The 19,217-nt window shown below is 47.6% G+C and overlaps 1 protein-coding gene across 2 annotated transcripts in view; it reads right to left on the reverse strand.

The window, feature by feature from the left end:
* LOC115536286 (CUB and sushi domain-containing protein 3) overlaps nucleotides 1–19,217 on the reverse strand; it is a 327,005-nt gene that overhangs the window by 105,152 nt on the left and 202,636 nt on the right. The window contains exons 10-12 of one of the 2 annotated variants that reach the window (XM_030348078.1): nucleotides 15,964–16,085; nucleotides 5,122–5,225; nucleotides 4,012–4,124 (exon numbers count right to left, since the gene is read on the reverse strand). In XM_030348078.1, the coding sequence (XP_030203938.1) occupies nucleotides 4,012–4,124; nucleotides 5,122–5,225; nucleotides 15,964–16,085 (339 nt within the window). Of the gene's footprint in view, nucleotides 1–4,011; nucleotides 4,125–5,121; nucleotides 5,677–15,963; nucleotides 16,086–19,217 lie in introns of those variants that run through there. The other variant, XM_030348077.1, reaches the window with a different exon arrangement.

A 19,217-nucleotide genomic window follows, 5' to 3' on the forward strand; every position in this document is an offset into this window, starting at 1 on the left:
GTGTGAGTGTTTGCATATGTGTACATGTAGGTCTTTGAGTGTGGCTTACATTTGTTCGTGTGCATACTGTATGAGTGCATGCATGCGTGTGTGTGTGTGTGTGTGTGTGTGTGTGTGTGTGTGTGTGTGTGTGTGTGTGTGTGTGTGTGTGTGTGTGTGTGTGCGTGCATAAATGTGTGCGCGTGCAGGAGCCACCAATGCATCCAATCAACTCTTTAACTATTCCTCTATAATGTGTCTTGTTGATTCTAATCACACAGCCAGTGTAAACACAGTAAATTGGAATCAGAAACACATCCAATACTAATGCAGTCCACATTGCAACCAGCCCGCAGGATACAATAAGTATGCACGCACCCAACTTGTCAAGAACCATACATCAAGTCGCAACAAACAGAGTGGACGGAATAATGGGAATGAAAGGATACAAATATCAAATCACCCAGACGCACTATGGATTGTAAAGGGAGGCGGTTTTCCTCTCTGTACAAATGCAAGCAAAGCATTTCCTGGGAAGCCCATTCTTCCCTGGGTTTTATAAATACCTTCATAACTCATTGGACCCGTTGCCCTAACGACAACTCCACCCTGCCCCACCCCGTGCGGCGCAGCATATTGAACCATGATATTTAAAAAAAAAAAAAAAAGAAGCTATAATCTTTCATGCAACATTGATAGGGTAGATTATGAGCTGCTGTGATACCTGACCATAAAAAGGTAATATTATGAAGCCACTCGGGTAATGCGTTATTCATGTGATATAATACGCTGTGGAGACAAATGCATTATAGATACAGGCTTCAAAGTGTTAGGGAAAATTAATAATATTTCATTTAGCGACCGCTTTCTGCCCAAAGCCACTCTACAAGGAGGACGGGGAGAGCAGAGAGAGCAGGGACTCTGAGGACTGGTTTACCCAGGAACATACCGGCAGGTCCGCCACCAGCCAGATAATGACATGGATATTCTGAATAATGATATGGTTATTTGGAATAATGATAGAGTTATTTGGATTTTATTTTTTTAAAACACACACTGTTTTGAATATCAGTGAGTCTGAGGAAGGAGGTAATCTGATTGTAACTCAGAGACATAGAGAGAGAGAGATGGAGAGAGAGAGCGAGAGAGAGGGTGAGAGAGAGAGAGAGAGAGGAAGAGCCGGAGAGAGGGAGAGAGAGGAAGAGCGAGAAGAGAGAGAGAGAGAGAGAGAGAGAGAGAGAGAGAGAGAGAGAGAGAGAGAGAGAGAGAGAGAGAGAGAGAGAGAAAATGAGAGAGCAAGCGAGATGGAAAAATATGAAGGTAGAAGAGGATTGAGAGTGAGGAAGAGAGTGAGAGACAGCCAGGTAGACAGGCTATGCTTCTCAAACTCAAATGAACACTTCAAAATGCTTGAGATTTCACAGAAAAGGACAATTTCTGAACCATCTCAACTGTCCCTTATTGTTTGCGGAAGGAAAGTGGAGGCAATGCAAAGATGCTAATGTTCAGCATTAGGAAAGAGACGTGCAATCCCACTGGTCTGCCTCACAGCTCTTATTATAGCCTCAAATGCAACGCAACAGAGGGAAATCTATTCTCATGAACAACTGGCTCCAGGACCGCAGCACACAATGAGTTCTGCACTGGGCCTGTGTGACCTTTGACCTGATTCCAACGTACCCCAACGTCTAAAAGGGCCATGGCGAGAGGAGCAGGTTAGGGACAGAAAGAAGGAGGGAAGGAGAGGTGGAGTGAGAGAGATAGAGTGAGACACAGAGAGAGAGAGAGACTATAGTGAGAGAAGTAGGCAGAGAGAGAGAGAGAAAGATAGAGAGAGAAGACAGGACAGCAAGACAGGCAATATCTATAGGTATGATAGAGAGAGAGAGAGAGAGAGAGAGAGAGAGAGAGAGAGAGAGAGAGAGAGAGAGAGAGAGAGAGAGAGAGCGAGAGAGAGATGTGAGCGAAAGAGAGCGATAGAGAGAGAGAGAGAAGGAGAGCGAGAGAGAGAGAGAGAGAGAGAGAGAGAGAGAGAGAGAGAGAGAGAGAGAGAGAGCGAGGGAGAGACGACAGGTCTGTAAAGTGTCAGAAAGGAAAGCCAAAAGGATGGACTTCACAGAGAGAATGAATCTGCATGCAGGGGGAGACTGAGGCTGGGACTCAGTGAGAGAGCAGAGGCAGACAGAGGGCAGCGGGAGGGTAAGGGAGGTAGAGGGAGCTAAATAAAATGGAAGAGGTGAACCACTCACTGCCAGGGCTTTGTTGGTTCAACGATGGAAGACTTGTCTAATATATTCTCACACACACACACACACACACACACACTGCTTTATTCTGCCCCCCTGCTCATCCCCCAATCCTGTCCCTTCCGTCCATCCCATAACTCTCCCAGTCTTTTGCATCTCCTTGAGTGGCACCATGTGCACTTTTTCGCTCTGTCCCTCCCTCTCTCTCTAGCCCTCTCTCGCACACACACACCTACACACAAAGACACACCCTTCCCCACACATAATCTCACACACACACACACACACACACACACACACACACACACACACACACACACACACACACACACACACACAAGTTTGTGGAAACATGAGCAGCTCACCAGCACATAGGCCGAGAGTCTTGAAAATGCAAACAATAAAACATCACTTTAATCACACATGCATACACTCAAACACATGCAAGTACAATCGCAACCATACCCACACACGCTAAAGCTTGTAAGAAGTAGCAAACACGCACACACATAGACACACACTCACACACATACACACAGCGACAGGCTAGAGTGCACCTGCGGTACATTGGTGCAGCAAGGTTACAGTCGCTGATCGTCTTTTATATTTCATGGCCAAGGTCTTGGCTTATAGCTTCAAGTAAACAATTACACACATGTTCAAACACACACACACACACACACACCAGGGCCCCACACATGAAATCCCTTAGAGTTTACTTAGCGAGATTCAGCGCAATAACGAGGTCTGGTTTAAACTGCAAATTGACACCATGTTGCCACAAGGTTGTGTTTCGCCGAGACAGCTTGGTGTTTCTCTTAAGCTATTGAAATCGATATGGAATAAAACTTTACTGAGCAAATATTTACACCGCAAATACACCGCCTTTATTTTTTATGTTTTATTCGGTTCTCCCAGGGGGGATTTCAGAGATGACTCCGCTTCTCAAAATGGCCTGCCACATTAAGATACAAAACAAGACCTGGGAAGAGGTAAACACAGGGTTTGCTTTTCAAAATAAAAGCGTGAGCTCAAGCAGGCTGCAGCAGACAGCAGACAGAAGGAATTCAGCAACACCTAATCCCAACCAGACTCCCGGTGTTTAATAAGAAGAAGGTCTGGGGGGGGGGGGGGGGGGGGGGGGGGGGGGGGGGGGGGGGGGGGGGGGGGGGAGGTGGAGAGGGGTGCGTTGCAGCTCTCTCCAGGTAACGGGGGCTGGCACGTCCTCCGCGCCGCCTGCAGGGGGGGGTGGAGAGCTGCGGACCGAGCCGATGGGGGGGCGGAGGAACCACACCAACCCTTCCTCTACCGCACTGTACCTGCGTCTCCACCGATACCACCACCCCTACGGCCATGCCCTGAACCATAACACAAGCCACCCACGCACCATGTCGTATGGAAGACCCCCCTCACTCCCCCCCCCCCTTCCCAGCCACTTATAGACCCGGTTGTGTAAGAGGTGCATCTGCCTACGCTCAAGTCTCTGAGCACTCAGACGACGCCACGCACTGCCATACGTCTGGGAGGAAATCTCTGGGAAGTGAGATGTCAGGTTGACTAGTTTCTGCTTTAAGGGCTTTTGTGTTTTTCCTTCTCACTGCAGATGGTTGACCGGACAGGTTGAAACAAACCTGGTAGATGTGCTCACCCTGCTGACTGCAGTTGATGGTTTAGTGGGCTTATCTTCACAGAGACATATGCAAAAGTGTGCACTTTTGTAACACATTATCACACACACACACAGACACACGTACACAAACGGCGGGAATCAAACCGGCGGACTTACCTTTATAGTTGATCTTGAATCCAATGGAGCCCACGCTCTCGTCGGACTGCAGGTGGAGCCACATCTGGTGGGTCATGCTGACGATCAGGTCCGGAACGAAGCTCCCCGATAGGCTGAAAGTATCAACCGCGACCGGGTCATGACCATATCAGCCAATGGCGTCGGATGGTGTAATCACAATCGATCCAACAATCCTGTTGATTTGGGTTAACTGATACGCAGTTGGTGCCAGAGTATCGTTAAATGGGATGCTATTCTACCACCACCACACGTGGTTGAATGCCCCTCTAGGGACATCACATGTGCCACTGGAGTATTATCACCATTACGTACATCCAGCAGTTGTACAATGGCTGGATCAGCCTATCAGTAGCTACAGTCCACAAGGTAAGCCGGAGTACTATCATCATTACATACATCAACCAGATGTACGAGGGTTAGATCAGCCCAGCAGTAGCTACAGTCCACAAAGGTAAGCCGGTAGATTATCCATCACGCATCTGTGTGGACCCGCCGGACTGTGATGTCACTACAGGGACGTTTTTTAAACGGCTCGTAACGGCTCATCAACAACAGACCTCGTGGTAAAATAATGGGCTCGTTTGAATATGTGTGGGCCACCCATCGCTGAACACCATCCAACGGTGCATTCAACTCCTTCTTTCCTCTCTGCTGGAATAACTTTGCATCAGACTACTATTAACTACTAACAAGATATTTCGTAGCAGTGTAGGGGTCAAAGATCTGGATTCCTTGCATCCCATCAAAGGGCAGAGCCTATCGACTAAGCGTTCTGTTTAGTTTTGTTTTGGATCACACTTTTGGGCTCTAGATTTTAAATTTATTTATTTATAGATTATTCTGTCAACCGGGGGGACAGGCCAGCCCACGTAGCTCTCTATGCTAACACGCAACAGGCACATCTACGGAAACACAATGATTCGCGTCCAGGCTGAAGTGCGCCCACAAGATGTTTCAATCACTCCTACATGGGAAGGGTTCATCCAGCATCATTCCGCACACACCAAAGGACGGTGTTGTGCTTATACTTTTGACATCAGTAAGATAATGTCGGGTCTATTAGTGAAAACGATATCATTTTGTACATACACTTGCAGTATAGCGGTGGGGTCTCCGACCTCCCCTCCGTCTCCGATGGTCAGCGTGTCATACGCGATCTCCATGTCAAACTCCTCAAAGTTGATCTGGATCACCTGGAGAACACAAATGGAAAACATCAACGTTTAGTTATGGAGCCGCATTAGATCACCGGCGCACATGGAAACACTTTTTTCCAAAACGACTTGGAGTGAATTAAGATATTTTTCATTAAGTAGCCGGGAAAAGGTCAAGTGTTTTAGTCAAAGACGCCGGAAACTGCAGTGCATGTTCGTCCATAGGTCATAATTCTTATTATGTGTGAGCGTGAGCGTGGGCGTGCGTGACGTGATTAGCATTTAACAGCGGGGCACTGCTTCCTGCCACGACCCGTCGCCGGGCGGAGGCTCGGCGAGAATATCGATCGCAACGGGGAGGAAAAACAACCAAACAAATATGCAAAAGCAGAGCTGCGTTTTTAACAGATCAAATACAAGGAGTACAGAGACGGCGAGGCGCAGCAACAGATACTGAGCGCGTTCGGGGCTCCGAGAGGCCAAGTGCCAAATTCCCCCCCCCCCCCCCCCCCCCCCCCCCCCAACCCGATCACGAATTATTAAACCAGCACTGTCTGTTTCATCTCAGACCAGAGAGAAACACATTTGGCATGGAGCGGGGTGCGAGTGGGGAGCAGGAGAGGGGGGGGGGGGGGGGGGGAGGAGGAGGAGGAGGAGGAGGAGGAGGAGGGCGGGGCTGAAGAGGGGGATCAAGGACAGAAGAGGGAAAAGAGAGGAGTAAAGGAAGGGTTGGACGGAGAGCAAGGCCGAAGTAGGTAGATGGGGAGGAGGAGGAGGACGTAGAGGAGAGGACTATGGCAGGAGAAGGGTGGATGAGGACGGAGAGGGGTGCGGGGAAGACAGAGGAAGGGACGGGGAGCAGATGAGGAGTAGGGTAGGCGAGGATGAGGAGATGGAGGAAGGAGGAAGAGGAGGAGAGGAAAGGAAGAGGGGACTTAAATTTGGGGAATGAGGAGAGGGAGGAGAGGAAATAAACGGAAGGAGAACGGAGGATGAGGAGAATGATCGGTAGGGGGGAGAGAAGACCTCAGTGGGACAGATGGAAAAGAGGAAGGAAATGCTGGAAGGGATGAAAAGAGAGAAAACGGAAGACTGATGGAGAGCAAGAGAGATTTGAGGTGTGGGTAGTTGGGGGGGGGGGGGGGGAGTCTAGTGGAGGAGAAAGTGGGGGGAAAGGCAGAAACGGGCGGAGGGTTTTGATATACGGGCCAATCTTTGATCCTCGCATATTTTAAGAGCAGTCCCAACTTGACCCGCAGGTGGTTGTTGGAAAGGAGACCGGCTCTGCTCCTCGTCTTCTTCCTCTCCTCCACCTCTGCTCTATTCTCCTCTTCCCCTGTCCTTTGGACTTCCACCGTCCCAAATTCAATATTCTAACTGGAGGACCTTCAAAAACAACCGCCCCCACCGGCACCACCAACACCACCAACACTCCCTCCAGCCCGAACACCACTCCCTCCACCCCCAAAAGCAACTCATTAACAGCAGCGTTCCCCCCCCCCCCCTTCGTCTGTGGATCCTTGTTCCCCTGTCGGGTCATCACGCGTGTTTTCATCCATACCAGGAGCCCAGATCCATACCAGACCCCAGCGCCTCCCATCAAGCATTCTCTTTGCTTTGAGTCTGCAAATATGGATGTGTAATAAGAAGGTAAGGATGAATAAATGATAGGAAAGCAAATATACATTAATAATGAGAAGGGAATGCTACTTATGAATACTTGACCTGAGACGTTTTGAAGGGCAGAAAACAGGGCAGAAGGAAGGCTGACATGGCTGCTGGCGAGTGGAGCAGCGCTGGGGCTGGGGGTGGTGGTGGTGGTGGTGGTGGGGGTGGTGGTGGTGGTGGTGGTGGAGGCTGTGTTGGCAGTGGTTGTGTTTGTGCTGGTGGAGTTGGTGATGGTGGAGGTGTATAGTGGGTAGATGGTGGAGGTGTATAGTGGGTAGATGGTGGAGGTGTATAGTGGGTAGATGGTGGAGGTGTATAGTGGGTAGATGGTGGAGGTGTATAGTGGGTAGATGGTGGAGGTGTATAGTGGGTAGATGGTGGAGGTGGAGGCGGCGGTGGTGGAGGTGGTGTTGGGGGTGATGACGGTGGTGGATGCTGTGTTGGAAGTGGTTGTGTTTGTGCTGGTGGAGTTGGTGATGGTGGAGGTGCATAGTGGGTAGGTGGTGGAGGTGGAGGAGGCGGTGGTGGCGGCGGTGGTGGAGGTGGTGGATTTGGTGGTGGAGTACGAGGTGGTGCTGGAGATGGTCGGTAGGGGGTTGGTGGTGGAGATGGTGGAAGTGCTGGTGGAGGAAGAGAGAGTTGGATTGATGTGGAGGTGGTGGTTGGAACAGAGGTGGAGGATGAAGTGCTTTGTAGTTGGATGATGGGGAGGTAAATGGTAAATGGTTTTGTTGAAAGCTCAACACGCACACGCACACGCACACACACACACAAACACACACACGCACACACACATACACACACACACACACACCCCAGTCTAAGTGTGGTCTCGTACCATTAGAAGGAAACCAGCCCAGACCTGTTTGTGCCGGGAGGGATGGGAGCTGGGTGACAGCATTTTGTACTTCCATGTCCTTTATAGATCACACCACCGCTATCTCAGCACGAGCCTTAAACACCACTACTGCCGTGGGTTACCATAACCATTTTTCACCTGTGTGTGTGTTTGTGTGTGGAAGGAGGTATGTTTTGGTGTTTGTGTTAGTTTGTGTGTTTGTGTCTGAGTTTCGTATGTGTATGTATGTGTATATGTGTGTGTGTGTGTTTGTGTATGTGTGTGTGTGTGTGTGTGTGTGTGTGTGTGTGTGTGTGTGTGTGTGTGTGTGTGTGTGTGTGTGTGTGTGTGTGTGTGTGTGTGTGTGTGTGTGTGTGTGGCACGATATTAAACATAGTTCTCTCTGAACTATGTGTGTTCAGAGAGATAGATGACACTGCAGAGGCAACATATTTCTCCCCTTCTTTAATTGGACACTTTTCACACAAAACTCCATCCCCTCTCTCCCCATCTCCATCTCCCGGCCTTAATTTAACTCCCATGTCTTTCTTCCTCCCTCCCTCCTCTGTCCCTCTTTATGTCTCTGTCACTCCCCCTCCTCCCTAACTCCCCATATGTCTCTCTCTCTGTCTCGCCCTCCATATCTCTTTCTCTGTCCCTTTCTCTCTCACTTTCTCTCTCTACATCCTACTCTCTCTCGTCCTGTTTTGTTCTCTCTCACACAGTCTCTCTCCCTCTCCCTCCCTCTCTCTCTCTCTTTCTCTCTCTCTCTCTCTCTCCCCCCCTCTCTCTCCCCCTCTTTCTCCCTCTCTCTCTCTATCGTCCTGTGTTGTCTCCCCATCTCTCGTTCTCTCCACTCTTAGCCTCTTTTATCCATGCCTATACCCTCCCTTTCTCCCCTTCTAATTGGCCGGTCCATTGCTACATTCCATCCATCTCTGGCTGCTGGCCAATGAGGCGACAGAATTGAATTTCTGCTTGATAAAGCACTTCCTCTAGTTGTCTTGGAGACTATGAAGTGGTACACAGGGTACGGGTCCGCAGCATTTGTGTGAGTGTATGAGATAATGAGTGTGTGCGCGTGTGTGTGTACGTGTGTGTGTGTGGGAGAGAGAGAGAGAGAGAGAGAGAGAGAGAGAGAGAGAGAGAGAGAGAGAGAGAGAGAGAGAGAGAGAGAGAGAGAATGTGTTTGTGTGCATGTGTGCGTGAGAGACTCAGAGGCAGAGAATACGTCTGTGTCTGTGTGGTGTGTGTTTGAGTTCTATCCATCCAAAAACAACCTATTTGAATAACTTAAAATTACATTTGGGAGCCTGAAACACCTGGCAGTGGACGACAGTGATCGAAGGTGGGCAACAATCCACACACACACACACACACACACACACACACACACACACACACACACACACACACACACACACACACACACACACACACACACACACACACACACAGACAGACAGACAGACATCTGGTACCTCCTCCTCCTCCTACACCCCCTGCCTGGTTGTTTAAATTGTGAGGTAGAAAAAGGGAATTCAGGGCCTCTGATTGGTCGACACCCATCGCATCAACAGCCCCCCCACACCCGCGCCAACCTCCACCCCCTCCTCATGTGTGTTCTGACCCAACCTCCGCATTGAGTTAACAGCTTTTCACACATAAACTCACACATACACTCATACTAGCACACACACACACATGCACACACACACACATGTGGCTAAAAGGGGCAGGACTTGAGGCCGCCAGCTGTTGCCTAGCGACCGTGGAGACTGTTTATGTTAAGAGATGGCTTCGTGTTGCAAAGTTTTGTTAAGTCTGTGGATTCACAGTTTTTTTTTCCTTGGGCTAACTTGTCGTTTTAAGTGCTAAAAACGCTAAAAGCTCGGAGGGCTGCCGTGTGGTCACGCAACGCTTTGCACTCATTGCAACCCTTTGCCAAAGGTGAGTTTGTTTTGTATCAGTGTGAGTTTGGCGGATCTGGGAGCTCTCCTCACTGGGCCAAACCAGTGGAAATACTCAAGACATGTCAGAAACATCAGGTTTGACTCCACTGTCTTATTAACAACTCCATTAACCAGTTCATATGTGTTTTATATATGAGGCTTTGTAATGATCCACCTCCACCTGATGCTCAAACAATGGGATGTTTCAGCAAATAATGTGGGACAAACGAACAGTCGTTTTAGAATAATATCATATTTGATGTGCATAGTATATCGTATACAATGGTTTCATATTCTATATAATAGGATTGGGAGATAGAATAGAGAGGGAGAGGAGAGGGAGAGGAGAATGGTTATGCTGGATGAGAATGAATGGATGATATCGTAACAATAAGACAAACACTGCTCGACGAAGAGAAGCGAAGCAGCAAGAGAGAGAAGAAGAAAAAAGCAGAGTGGACACAATACGCAGGCATATCGCTAGAAACCCTAAACGAGAAAGATCGGACGACATACAAGAAGACGTCAGAGAGAAGAGGAGGGATGCAAAGCAGTTTGTGGACAGGGGACATGATGAGAACGTAGAAGAGAGAAGAGGGAGTTGAAAAGGTGTAGAAAAGAGATGAGGAAGAGGAGAAATACAAACAAGACACATAGAGACGTACTAAAGGAGAGAGGGTCAAGGGAAGTGTGTGACATACAAAGCCACACAATACAAGGAGAGGAGGGAGAGGAGATGGGAGAGCATGAGGAGGGGGAGTAGAAGAGAGTATGAGGAGAGGAGAAGAGAGGAGAGGTGTGGAGAGGAGATGAGAGGAGAGGAAGGGAGAGGAGAGGAGAGGAGAGGAGGGAGAGGGTGAGGAGAGGAGATACATGAATCACATGCGTACAGAGGAGAACAGGAGAAGGAAGGATGAAGTGAAAAAAAAATAGTAGAAGAGCATAAGAAGAAGAAGAAGAAGAAGAAGAAGAAGAAGAAGAAGAAGAAGAAGAGGAGAAGTCCGCTAATGGCAATTTCGTCCTGACTTCAAGGTTAACCGGAGTGCTGGAGAGAATGAATTGGCTCTAAAGGCCCATTCTGCCAAAACTAAATGAAGCAATAACATCAGAGAGCTATAGAAGCCATTAACACTTTACTGCAATATAGGCATATGGAGGGAGAGAGAAGAAGAGAGGGAGAGAGAAGAAGGGAGGGGTAATGAAGAGAGCGAATGAAATATGGACATAGGGGGACAGAAGTGAGATAATAGCATGTGAGAGAGAGAGAGAGAGAGAGAGAGAGAGAGAGAGAGAGAGAGAGAGAGAGTAGGATATATGGAAGAAGATGAAAGAAACAAACATAACAACAGCACAGGGAGAGGAGTAGAGGGCCGTCTGTCCTTCATGGATGATGAAGCGTCAGTCGGACAGGCAGACGGACATCTGAGAGGTACGTCGAGAACTAAAGAATCAGCCATCGACCCCACATACTGTGTGGAGCACCTTGTTTGTGTGTGTGTGTGTGTGTGTGTGTGTGTGTAGACCTACAAGGTATAATGTAAAAGAGACAAAAAAAAAATCGTATAGAAACACATGATGGTGTCATATTCTCAAGGCCTCACACTGAATGGCCGTTCCATCTCTTTCTCTCGCCCTCTTTCTCTTGATCCCATTTGTTTAGAATGTATTAGTTTGGAATGGGTTCAGGTTCCCTAATGAGGGGGGTGTGGCCGGAGAGGGAGGGAGGGAGGGAGGGAGGGAGGGAGGGAGGGAGGGAGGGGAGGAGGTTGGGATGTTGCAGGCAAAGTGACAGATACGGAGCGAGGGTGGAGGAGAGTGATGTGTGGGTGGGGTTGAGAGAGCGGGTTGGATAGTGAGAGGAGAGAGAGGCAAAGAGAGAGAGAGAGGGAGAGAGAGAGAGAGAGAGAGAGAGAGAGAGAGAGAGAGTGAGAGAGAGAGAGAGAGAGAGAGACAGAGACAGAGAGAGAGACAGAGAGACAGAGAGAGAGAGAGAGAGAGAGACAGAGAGAGTGAGAGAGAGACAGAGAGAGGGAGAGAGAGAGGGAGGGAGTTGGAAAGTAAGAGGGAGAGAGAGACAGAGGGGGCTGGAGTTAAGGCGAGATGGAAGAGAGAGAGAAGAGAGAGAGAGAGAGAGAGAGAGAGAGAGAGAGAGAGAGAGAGAGAGAGAGAGAGAGAGAGAGAGAGCAGTGAGAGGGGCAGTTGGAAGGCGAGATGCAGGAGAGAGAGAGAGAGAGAGAGAGAGAGAGAGAGAGAGAGAGAGAGAGAGAGAGAGAGAGACAGAGACAGAGAGACAGAGACAGAGAGACAGAGAGACAGAGAGAGAGAGAGAGAGAGAGAGAGACAGAGAGAGTGAGAGAGAGACAGAGAGAGGGAGAGAGAGAGGGAGGGAGTTGGAAAGTAAGAGGGAGAGAGAGACAGAGGGGGCTGGAGTTAAGGCGAGATGGAAGAGAGAGAGAAGAGAGAGAGAGAGAGAGAGAGAGAGAGAGAGAGAGAGAGAGAGAGAGAGAGAGAGAGCAGTGAGAGGGGCAGTTGGAAGGCGAGATGCAGGAGAGAGAGAGAGAGAGAGAGAGAGAGAGAGAGAGAGAGAGAGAGAGAGAGAGAGAGAGAGAGAGAGAGAGAGAATGGAGGCGGGAGAGGGGAGGAAGAGGAAGGTCAGGAAGAGTGGGTCCCTTGATAGATTGTCCCAGCTCCCTACCAGGAATCTGATTAGTAGTTATTGATCTGCATCTCAGGTGGCCGGATATGCACAATAAGAGCCATACAGGAGTCATTTTAACCGGTCGCAATTACCAGACACCCTCCAGATTGCTCCCAGAAATCGGTGTTTGATGAATATTGAATAATGCTTGAATGAGTTGACAGTGTGTGTACATGCTCTTAATGGCTGGTTCAGACTACACGATTTTTAGCCCGATTTTGTCCCGATTCTTTCGTCGCAGACAAATTTGCGAATCGTACACGATTTTGACAGGTCGGCGACGAGACGAGGTCTTGTAATGTGACATGCTTGCGATCTGCGATGTTTTGGTCTTCAATGTTCGAAAACCCCACGACGAAAAGTTTGGCATGTCAGAATTTTTTGGGGAATCGCATGATGTATCCATTGTTGACATGAGTGAACCACGGCCCCAGTTGCGTGAGGGAAGCACGCGAACAGCTGGAGCTCACGCACAGTGTTTACCAACTGACTTCACTGCACTATGCTGAGTAGGAGTAACTACCGCAAAAATGAATGCGATCAATAACAAGAAGAATGCTAATAAAGAAAACGATAGAAAATGGAGCAACATAATGGAGACAACTTTGGTGGAAATGTGGCAACAATCTCCCTGCATTTTCAACCCAAGAACGAGTCCACAATCTTTTCTTCTTTTTCTTCTTTTTCGTCTCTGTGCAGAGGACCGCCAGCATAATGCCTAGGTACTCGGGATCCATTGGTGACGCTTTGTTGCTAGGCTACGTTGTTGCTGCGTCTACTTTGCATAGTTCATGTCACGCGCAACGCAACTACTGTGAGGGATTGCCGCATTGAGCAGATATAAAAACTACTGGAACCTTTATGACAAAAATGTAAATAGCATTTATGTTAGATCTAAATCTTAGATTTTCAAAATATCTTGCAAACGTGAATGATACAAAGTAGAGAGCATCGCACCCTCGAATCTTGTAGTGTGGCCAGTCTTCCGATGAGACAAGGCCCGATTTCCTGGCTCTGTGATTGTATAGTGTGACATGTTCAATTCTGGAGGAATGTCTGAGAATCGTGTAGTCTGAACCAGCTATTAGTAGCTGTAATCCAGGTGAAGCTTCACTCATTATAATTACCCGGCTGAGAACGGGGGAAAGGATATCAATAACTTTTAACTAACTGGAGACTGGTTAGGCGAATGTAATCAATCCTCGTGGAAAGGAGGTTGTCGGTTAATACTCGCTAAATGACTTGATTATTCGATTTCTACCCCTAGTTTTATAAATTGGGATTTAAATGAGCCGAGATGGGACGAGATGTCATCTGCCATGTCTCTCTCTCTCTTTCTCTACCTCTCCCTCTCCCTCTCTCCTTCTCTCTCTCTTTTTCTCTCACCGTCAATCTCCTTTTAACTGGCTCTCTGGCTCTCGCCTAAACTAAAAGCATCTGTTCTATATGGATATCGTTATTTTAACAACCAATTGTGACAAGTCAGAGCCTCCCTAAGCACCACTAGACTATACTGCCCCCATACTAGCTTAGACTGCCTTCGTTGGGGGTCGAACCCAGAACCCACAAGGCTGGGAATGGAACCCCCTTTACACTGCCCTGGCCCTAAACCATTGTAGTTCAGCTCTGACTGCACTGTACTGTACATCCGCACGCTGGAGCTAATGTGTCACATGACCACGATTCCTCAACTCTGCTGCTGCTGCAGTGTCTTAATGTCCAGGAACAAATGGGGAATATGGGGGAAATATAAGTGGAATTTTATGTATCGATCGGGGGCATAAGTAATGATAATGTGTGTGTGTGTGTGTGTGTGGGTGTGGGTGGGTGTGTGTGTGTGTGTGCTTGCAGCTATGAGTGTGTGTGTGTACCCGCAGAAAGGAAATAAAGAAAGCACTCACACGCTCTGTATTTATTATTCTTAGACGTACTTCAGATGCATTAGATCTGTTCCATGTGACCTCACTGGTATGATTTTCTTCTACTCTCTCTCTCTCTCTCTCTCTCTCTCTCGCTGTGTGCCGATGTCTCTCCCTCTATATTTCTCGCTCCCTCCTTCCTGTTCTCACTCTCATATTATGAGTGATAGCATGTCATCAGTATATATTAAACACTGGTCATTAGGTAAGAAACAGCCAATAAAACACACACACACACACACACACACACACACACACACACACACACACACACACACACACACACACACACACACACACACACACACACAAAAACACGCAAAAACACATACATACCAAACACTACCCACAGAGAAGGAGCATATTAACAGAGCAGCCTTCAACGGTCACACACACACATTGTACCCTGTAGAAATGTACTGCTCTCGGCAATAAAACAGAGGCCATGGTCACTGATGGAATATGTGTGTGTGTGTGTGTGTGTGTGTGTGTGTGTGTGTGTGTGTGTGTGTGTGTGTGTGTGTGTGTGTGTGTGTGTGTGTGTGTGTGTGTGTGTGCGCGCGAGAGAGTATTAGAGTGTGTGGAGAAAGAGGGAGGGAGAGGGAAAGAAAGGGAGGGTCAATTAAAAAAATTAATCACAAAGAAAAAACGTAGAACAAACGAATTGAGGAAGGAATGAGTGAAAGATAGAAAGACAAAAGAAATCAATACAAGCAGAAGGACAGATAGGAAACAATAGTGAAACAACATATGAAAGAATGAAAGAAAGTAATTGCGAAAGAAAATGGAGGGACAGCCAATAGAAACGCTCATTTGTTTCAAAATAAACTGGTCCATATCAAATGCAGGGAGAGCGAGAGCGAGAGAGAGAGAGAGAGAGAGAGAGAGAGAGAGAGAGAGAGAGAGAGAGAGAGAGAGAAGCCTGTGTGTTACTCCGAGGGCTCTGACGTTGCCATTGACGACAGTGCAGTCACCACAGTGACCCTGAGTGGAATGAGGTAGGGTCTTTAGAATACCAATCAGCTTCCTCCCCAGGCATCACCGGGTGGCTCTCCAGCTAATGCAGCCAACCGCTGGCTGCCACCTCACTAGATTAACCAATCACAGGCGATAACACCCTTCTAAATGTGAATCGATGTGGCCATATAGAAGCATAACCCGGATAAGCATATAACAGTGAGTGAACTGTTGTTGATGTGTAATGTAATACAATATAAAACCCGGGAGATTTGGTCACTATGGGGCAGTGTCAAAGGGTTTAGAATAAATGCAGGCGCCAAATGTAACAAATATGAAAAACAAGATAGGATCAATTCAGCAGATTCAGAGAGTTGTCCATGAATTTCAATTGAGTGTGCAACTGTGCATATCTGTGTGTGTATGTATGTGTTTTCGGTGTCTGCATATGTTTGCATGAGTATATGTCTTTTTGTGTGTTCGCTCTTTGTTTGTATGTAGGTGCATGTCTGCGTACATGTGTGCCTATGTGTCAGCACAAACACATGAATACATCTGTGTTTGTTTGTGCACATGGGCTTACGCGCACGTGCGTGTGCGCGCGCGCGTGTGTGTGTGTGCACGCATGTTTGTGTGCGTGTGTGTCTGTGTGTGTATACACCTGTGTCTGCATGTGCCGAAACATATGCATTTGTGCGTGCGTGTGTGTGCACGCACCAGCGTGTACGTGTGTGTGTGCATGTACCTTGTTGGGGTTGGAGGCGGTGATGATCCACACACACTGGGCGTTGCTCTCGTACTGGATGGGGAAGTTGGGCGACGTGAAGGTCCCCGAGGGGCCCTGCAGGCTGCTGCCGCACGTCTTCACTGTGAACAACACAGCACACCGCGGGAGCGTTAGCACAGCTGTCGCTAAGCACCGCTATCATCAGCATTAGCAGGAGTACCAGCAGCTGAAGAGACCCCTTCCACGGGGAGGCACGGGAGTGAAAGAACCTCCCGAACACACAGCAGCAGCCTCCTGAATGGAAAGTCATCCAGCGACGAGCCTCCACTTGAGGCTGTTTACAACGCGGGGCCCTTATCGCGCCCGTTCACCGAGCCACCTGTCGCTGTATGTCGGGCGCAGGTTCAATTTGTGTGTTTTGGGGGGAGTTGAATTAGCATTACAATGTCAGTACCGCAGTACAAATTAAAAATGTGCAAGTATCTGTACATATTGTTCATCAATACAGCGTTCCCCCCGTTCAGTATTCAAACAGAGTGATGATCTGTTTAAACCGGACTGCTGGCTTTGAATTTGGGTTTTACATTTTTTCTTAGACCCACTGGGACTGGCTGACATTTATGGGTCACGACCTACACTTTGAAAACCACTGGTTTAGTACATCGAGGAACAGAATGTATTACGACCCAACTGGGGGAGAAAGTCTCTCTGTGACACCCAATCAAAAGGTTTCTCTCAGAGACATGATGGTTCAAGTTGTGAGCGGGCAGAGACGCGAGCCGAGGTAGCGGTCAGAGGTGTGACATGGTGGAGTTGTCACAGACGCAACGAGTGGAAAATGGTTCACTTTGTCGGAACAGAACACACAACTCTTGAAAATAAAGATGGGGGTTGTTCAAAGAGTACTTTGGTATTAAATTGACACTCATGGAGTCCCACAGCGTTTGCTCAGTGTTAACCAATGTACTATTAAGTCATTTTACAAATTGTTTGGCAATATTTATTATATTTAATTTTAGATATATTGGCAACGCTTTGCGCTTTATTAGTAATGCGTTAATTAAAGTACAATAATTAACCATTAAATAACATTAATCAATTAGGAATGTGCATTAATATAGAGCATACTATCACCCTATTAAATAATTAATAAATATACCTCACTTAACATAATAAGGAAAATAATAAGTTGATGGCGACTAAACCATGAGCTAACTATAAATTAACTATTAATGAACAGTAATTAGTGAATTAGCTAATGTTAATAAATGTACCCTTGTTGTAAACCCATGTTGTTACCCATGTAATTAACTATTATCAAGCCAGGAAGGTTTTAGGCATCTTGCTCTACGACAATGTTGGCTTCAAACCAAGAACCTCTCCCCTTGGACTCAAGTACACCAACCACTATATGTATACTCGTAGAGCAGTCATAAAACCAAGAATAAAGTTTGTTGTTATAAGCCATTTTCTGTCTAGTGAGCCCATCAACTCAGCCTGTATTATGTCAGGGTCACACCGAGTACTGCGTTTGTTTATCTCCAGAAGGTCTCTCTGAAACACTTTCAGACTCCCAAACCACGCACAATAACATATGACCTGCACATGAGCGTCATATGCATCAGTATATTCACCTGCTGGCTGGAAAACAAGACTATTTTGGTGTACTTTCCATTTGAGTTAAATATGCATATATATCAGGGAGGAAAAGGAGGCTATGGATATATTTTTAGATAGAGGGATTCTTCTGCTCTATATTGGTAGCATTTGATAATATATGAAATGATATATATGGTATTAAAACAAAAGTTGTTTTTATTTTCCACCCTTTTCTCCTTGCATAACTCTCATAATGGTAGGCGTATCGATACAAACTACCATGTACCGCCAACACTGTCATGAACAAATCCGATCATTGATTCGTCAGATCAATGAAGGCACTTAATGAGGCAGCAGAGCTGATTGGCTACCTCTGAGCTGAGGGTCTGAACCAGCCAATCAAGCCCGCCCGTGAACTACACTATTTGACTTCAGCATGTTCAGTTGTAATTCCTCCCTTTCTGTGGACCTTTCTGTCACGACCCAGCTGTTTGTTCTAGGCATCATATTCCCAGCATTGAATCAATCCAAATGAAACACGTATGTTCAATCCCCAAGTGAATCCACGGTGTCCTTGGTTCCAACCCCCCATCATGCATTGCGAGAGCCTTGACTGCACAACGCCGTCTATCCGGCTCTCTATCAGCGCGTGAGTTTTAAGGGCAGGCAGAATCGACCAGTCCATAAAGGGATCCAGTGATCTGTCTCTCCCAATCCCTGCCGTTGTCTGAGTGACGCATCTGAAAGGCGTCCAAAATAAATAAATAAATGTAAATATATAATAGGGAAGGTCAGACGGTTATTGATATCGTCAGTGTGACACCTCTCTCACCCACCCCCCACCCCGCTGCTCCCTCAGTGTTGACGTGGAGGCTGTGTGAGCGGGTATCGACTGATGGAGGAAACCCAGCGGCGCGTCGGCTCTTCCAACCTCTTTTTGAGTTAACTGCCCGAAGAAAGGAGGGCGGAAACTCGGGGGGAAAACTGCAAGTCGGCTGAAAGAGCCAGCGGTTCGATAATAAGTAGTTACATTTCCAATACGCCGCAACTGCTTATCATATTTGATGTCACCAACCGCCATCGCAGAGCACGACTTACACATTCACCGATAAAGGCCGGCCCTTTACAGCGAGACAAACACAGCCGTGAGTCTGTCTCGAGTGATATTATAAATCGTAAGCCGCATTTCATAATTGCCCAAGTCATATTTTAAGGTTAATCTTGTGTTTAGTGTCAAGTGAAATAGATGACTTAGGGCAGATGATTAGGTGATTATGGGATGTAAAAAGCATTCTGATTGGCTTAGGACATAAGAAATGTGGCACTGTTAACCAGCAGCATTAGGGGAGTAGACTGAGGTTTGATATCACAATTTGACCAAATTATGACTCGAAAAAACGAAGGCTAAAGAAACACACACAAACGCGTGTGAGCTTAACGTCCTGGAGTTGTGGAAAGGAGGGTGTGTGTGTGTGGGGGGGGGTTATTAATTCATCATTACGCATACGGCTCATCTGCCAGCGATTGCTGTCAACACATGTCGCATCGAAACGAACAAACTCTGCGTGATTACAGAAAACATTTGCGTGGCTCGACCCGTCGCTCCCATCTGGCGGTGGGGGGTGACAGATGCCGGTGGTTCCTTGGCGGCTGAGGGGGTCCGGAGGCGGGCC

This window comes from Gadus morhua, chromosome 22 (genome assembly GCF_902167405.1).
Source record: "Gadus morhua chromosome 22, gadMor3.0, whole genome shotgun sequence".
Classification (NCBI taxonomy): domain Eukaryota; kingdom Metazoa; phylum Chordata; class Actinopteri; order Gadiformes; family Gadidae; genus Gadus; species Gadus morhua.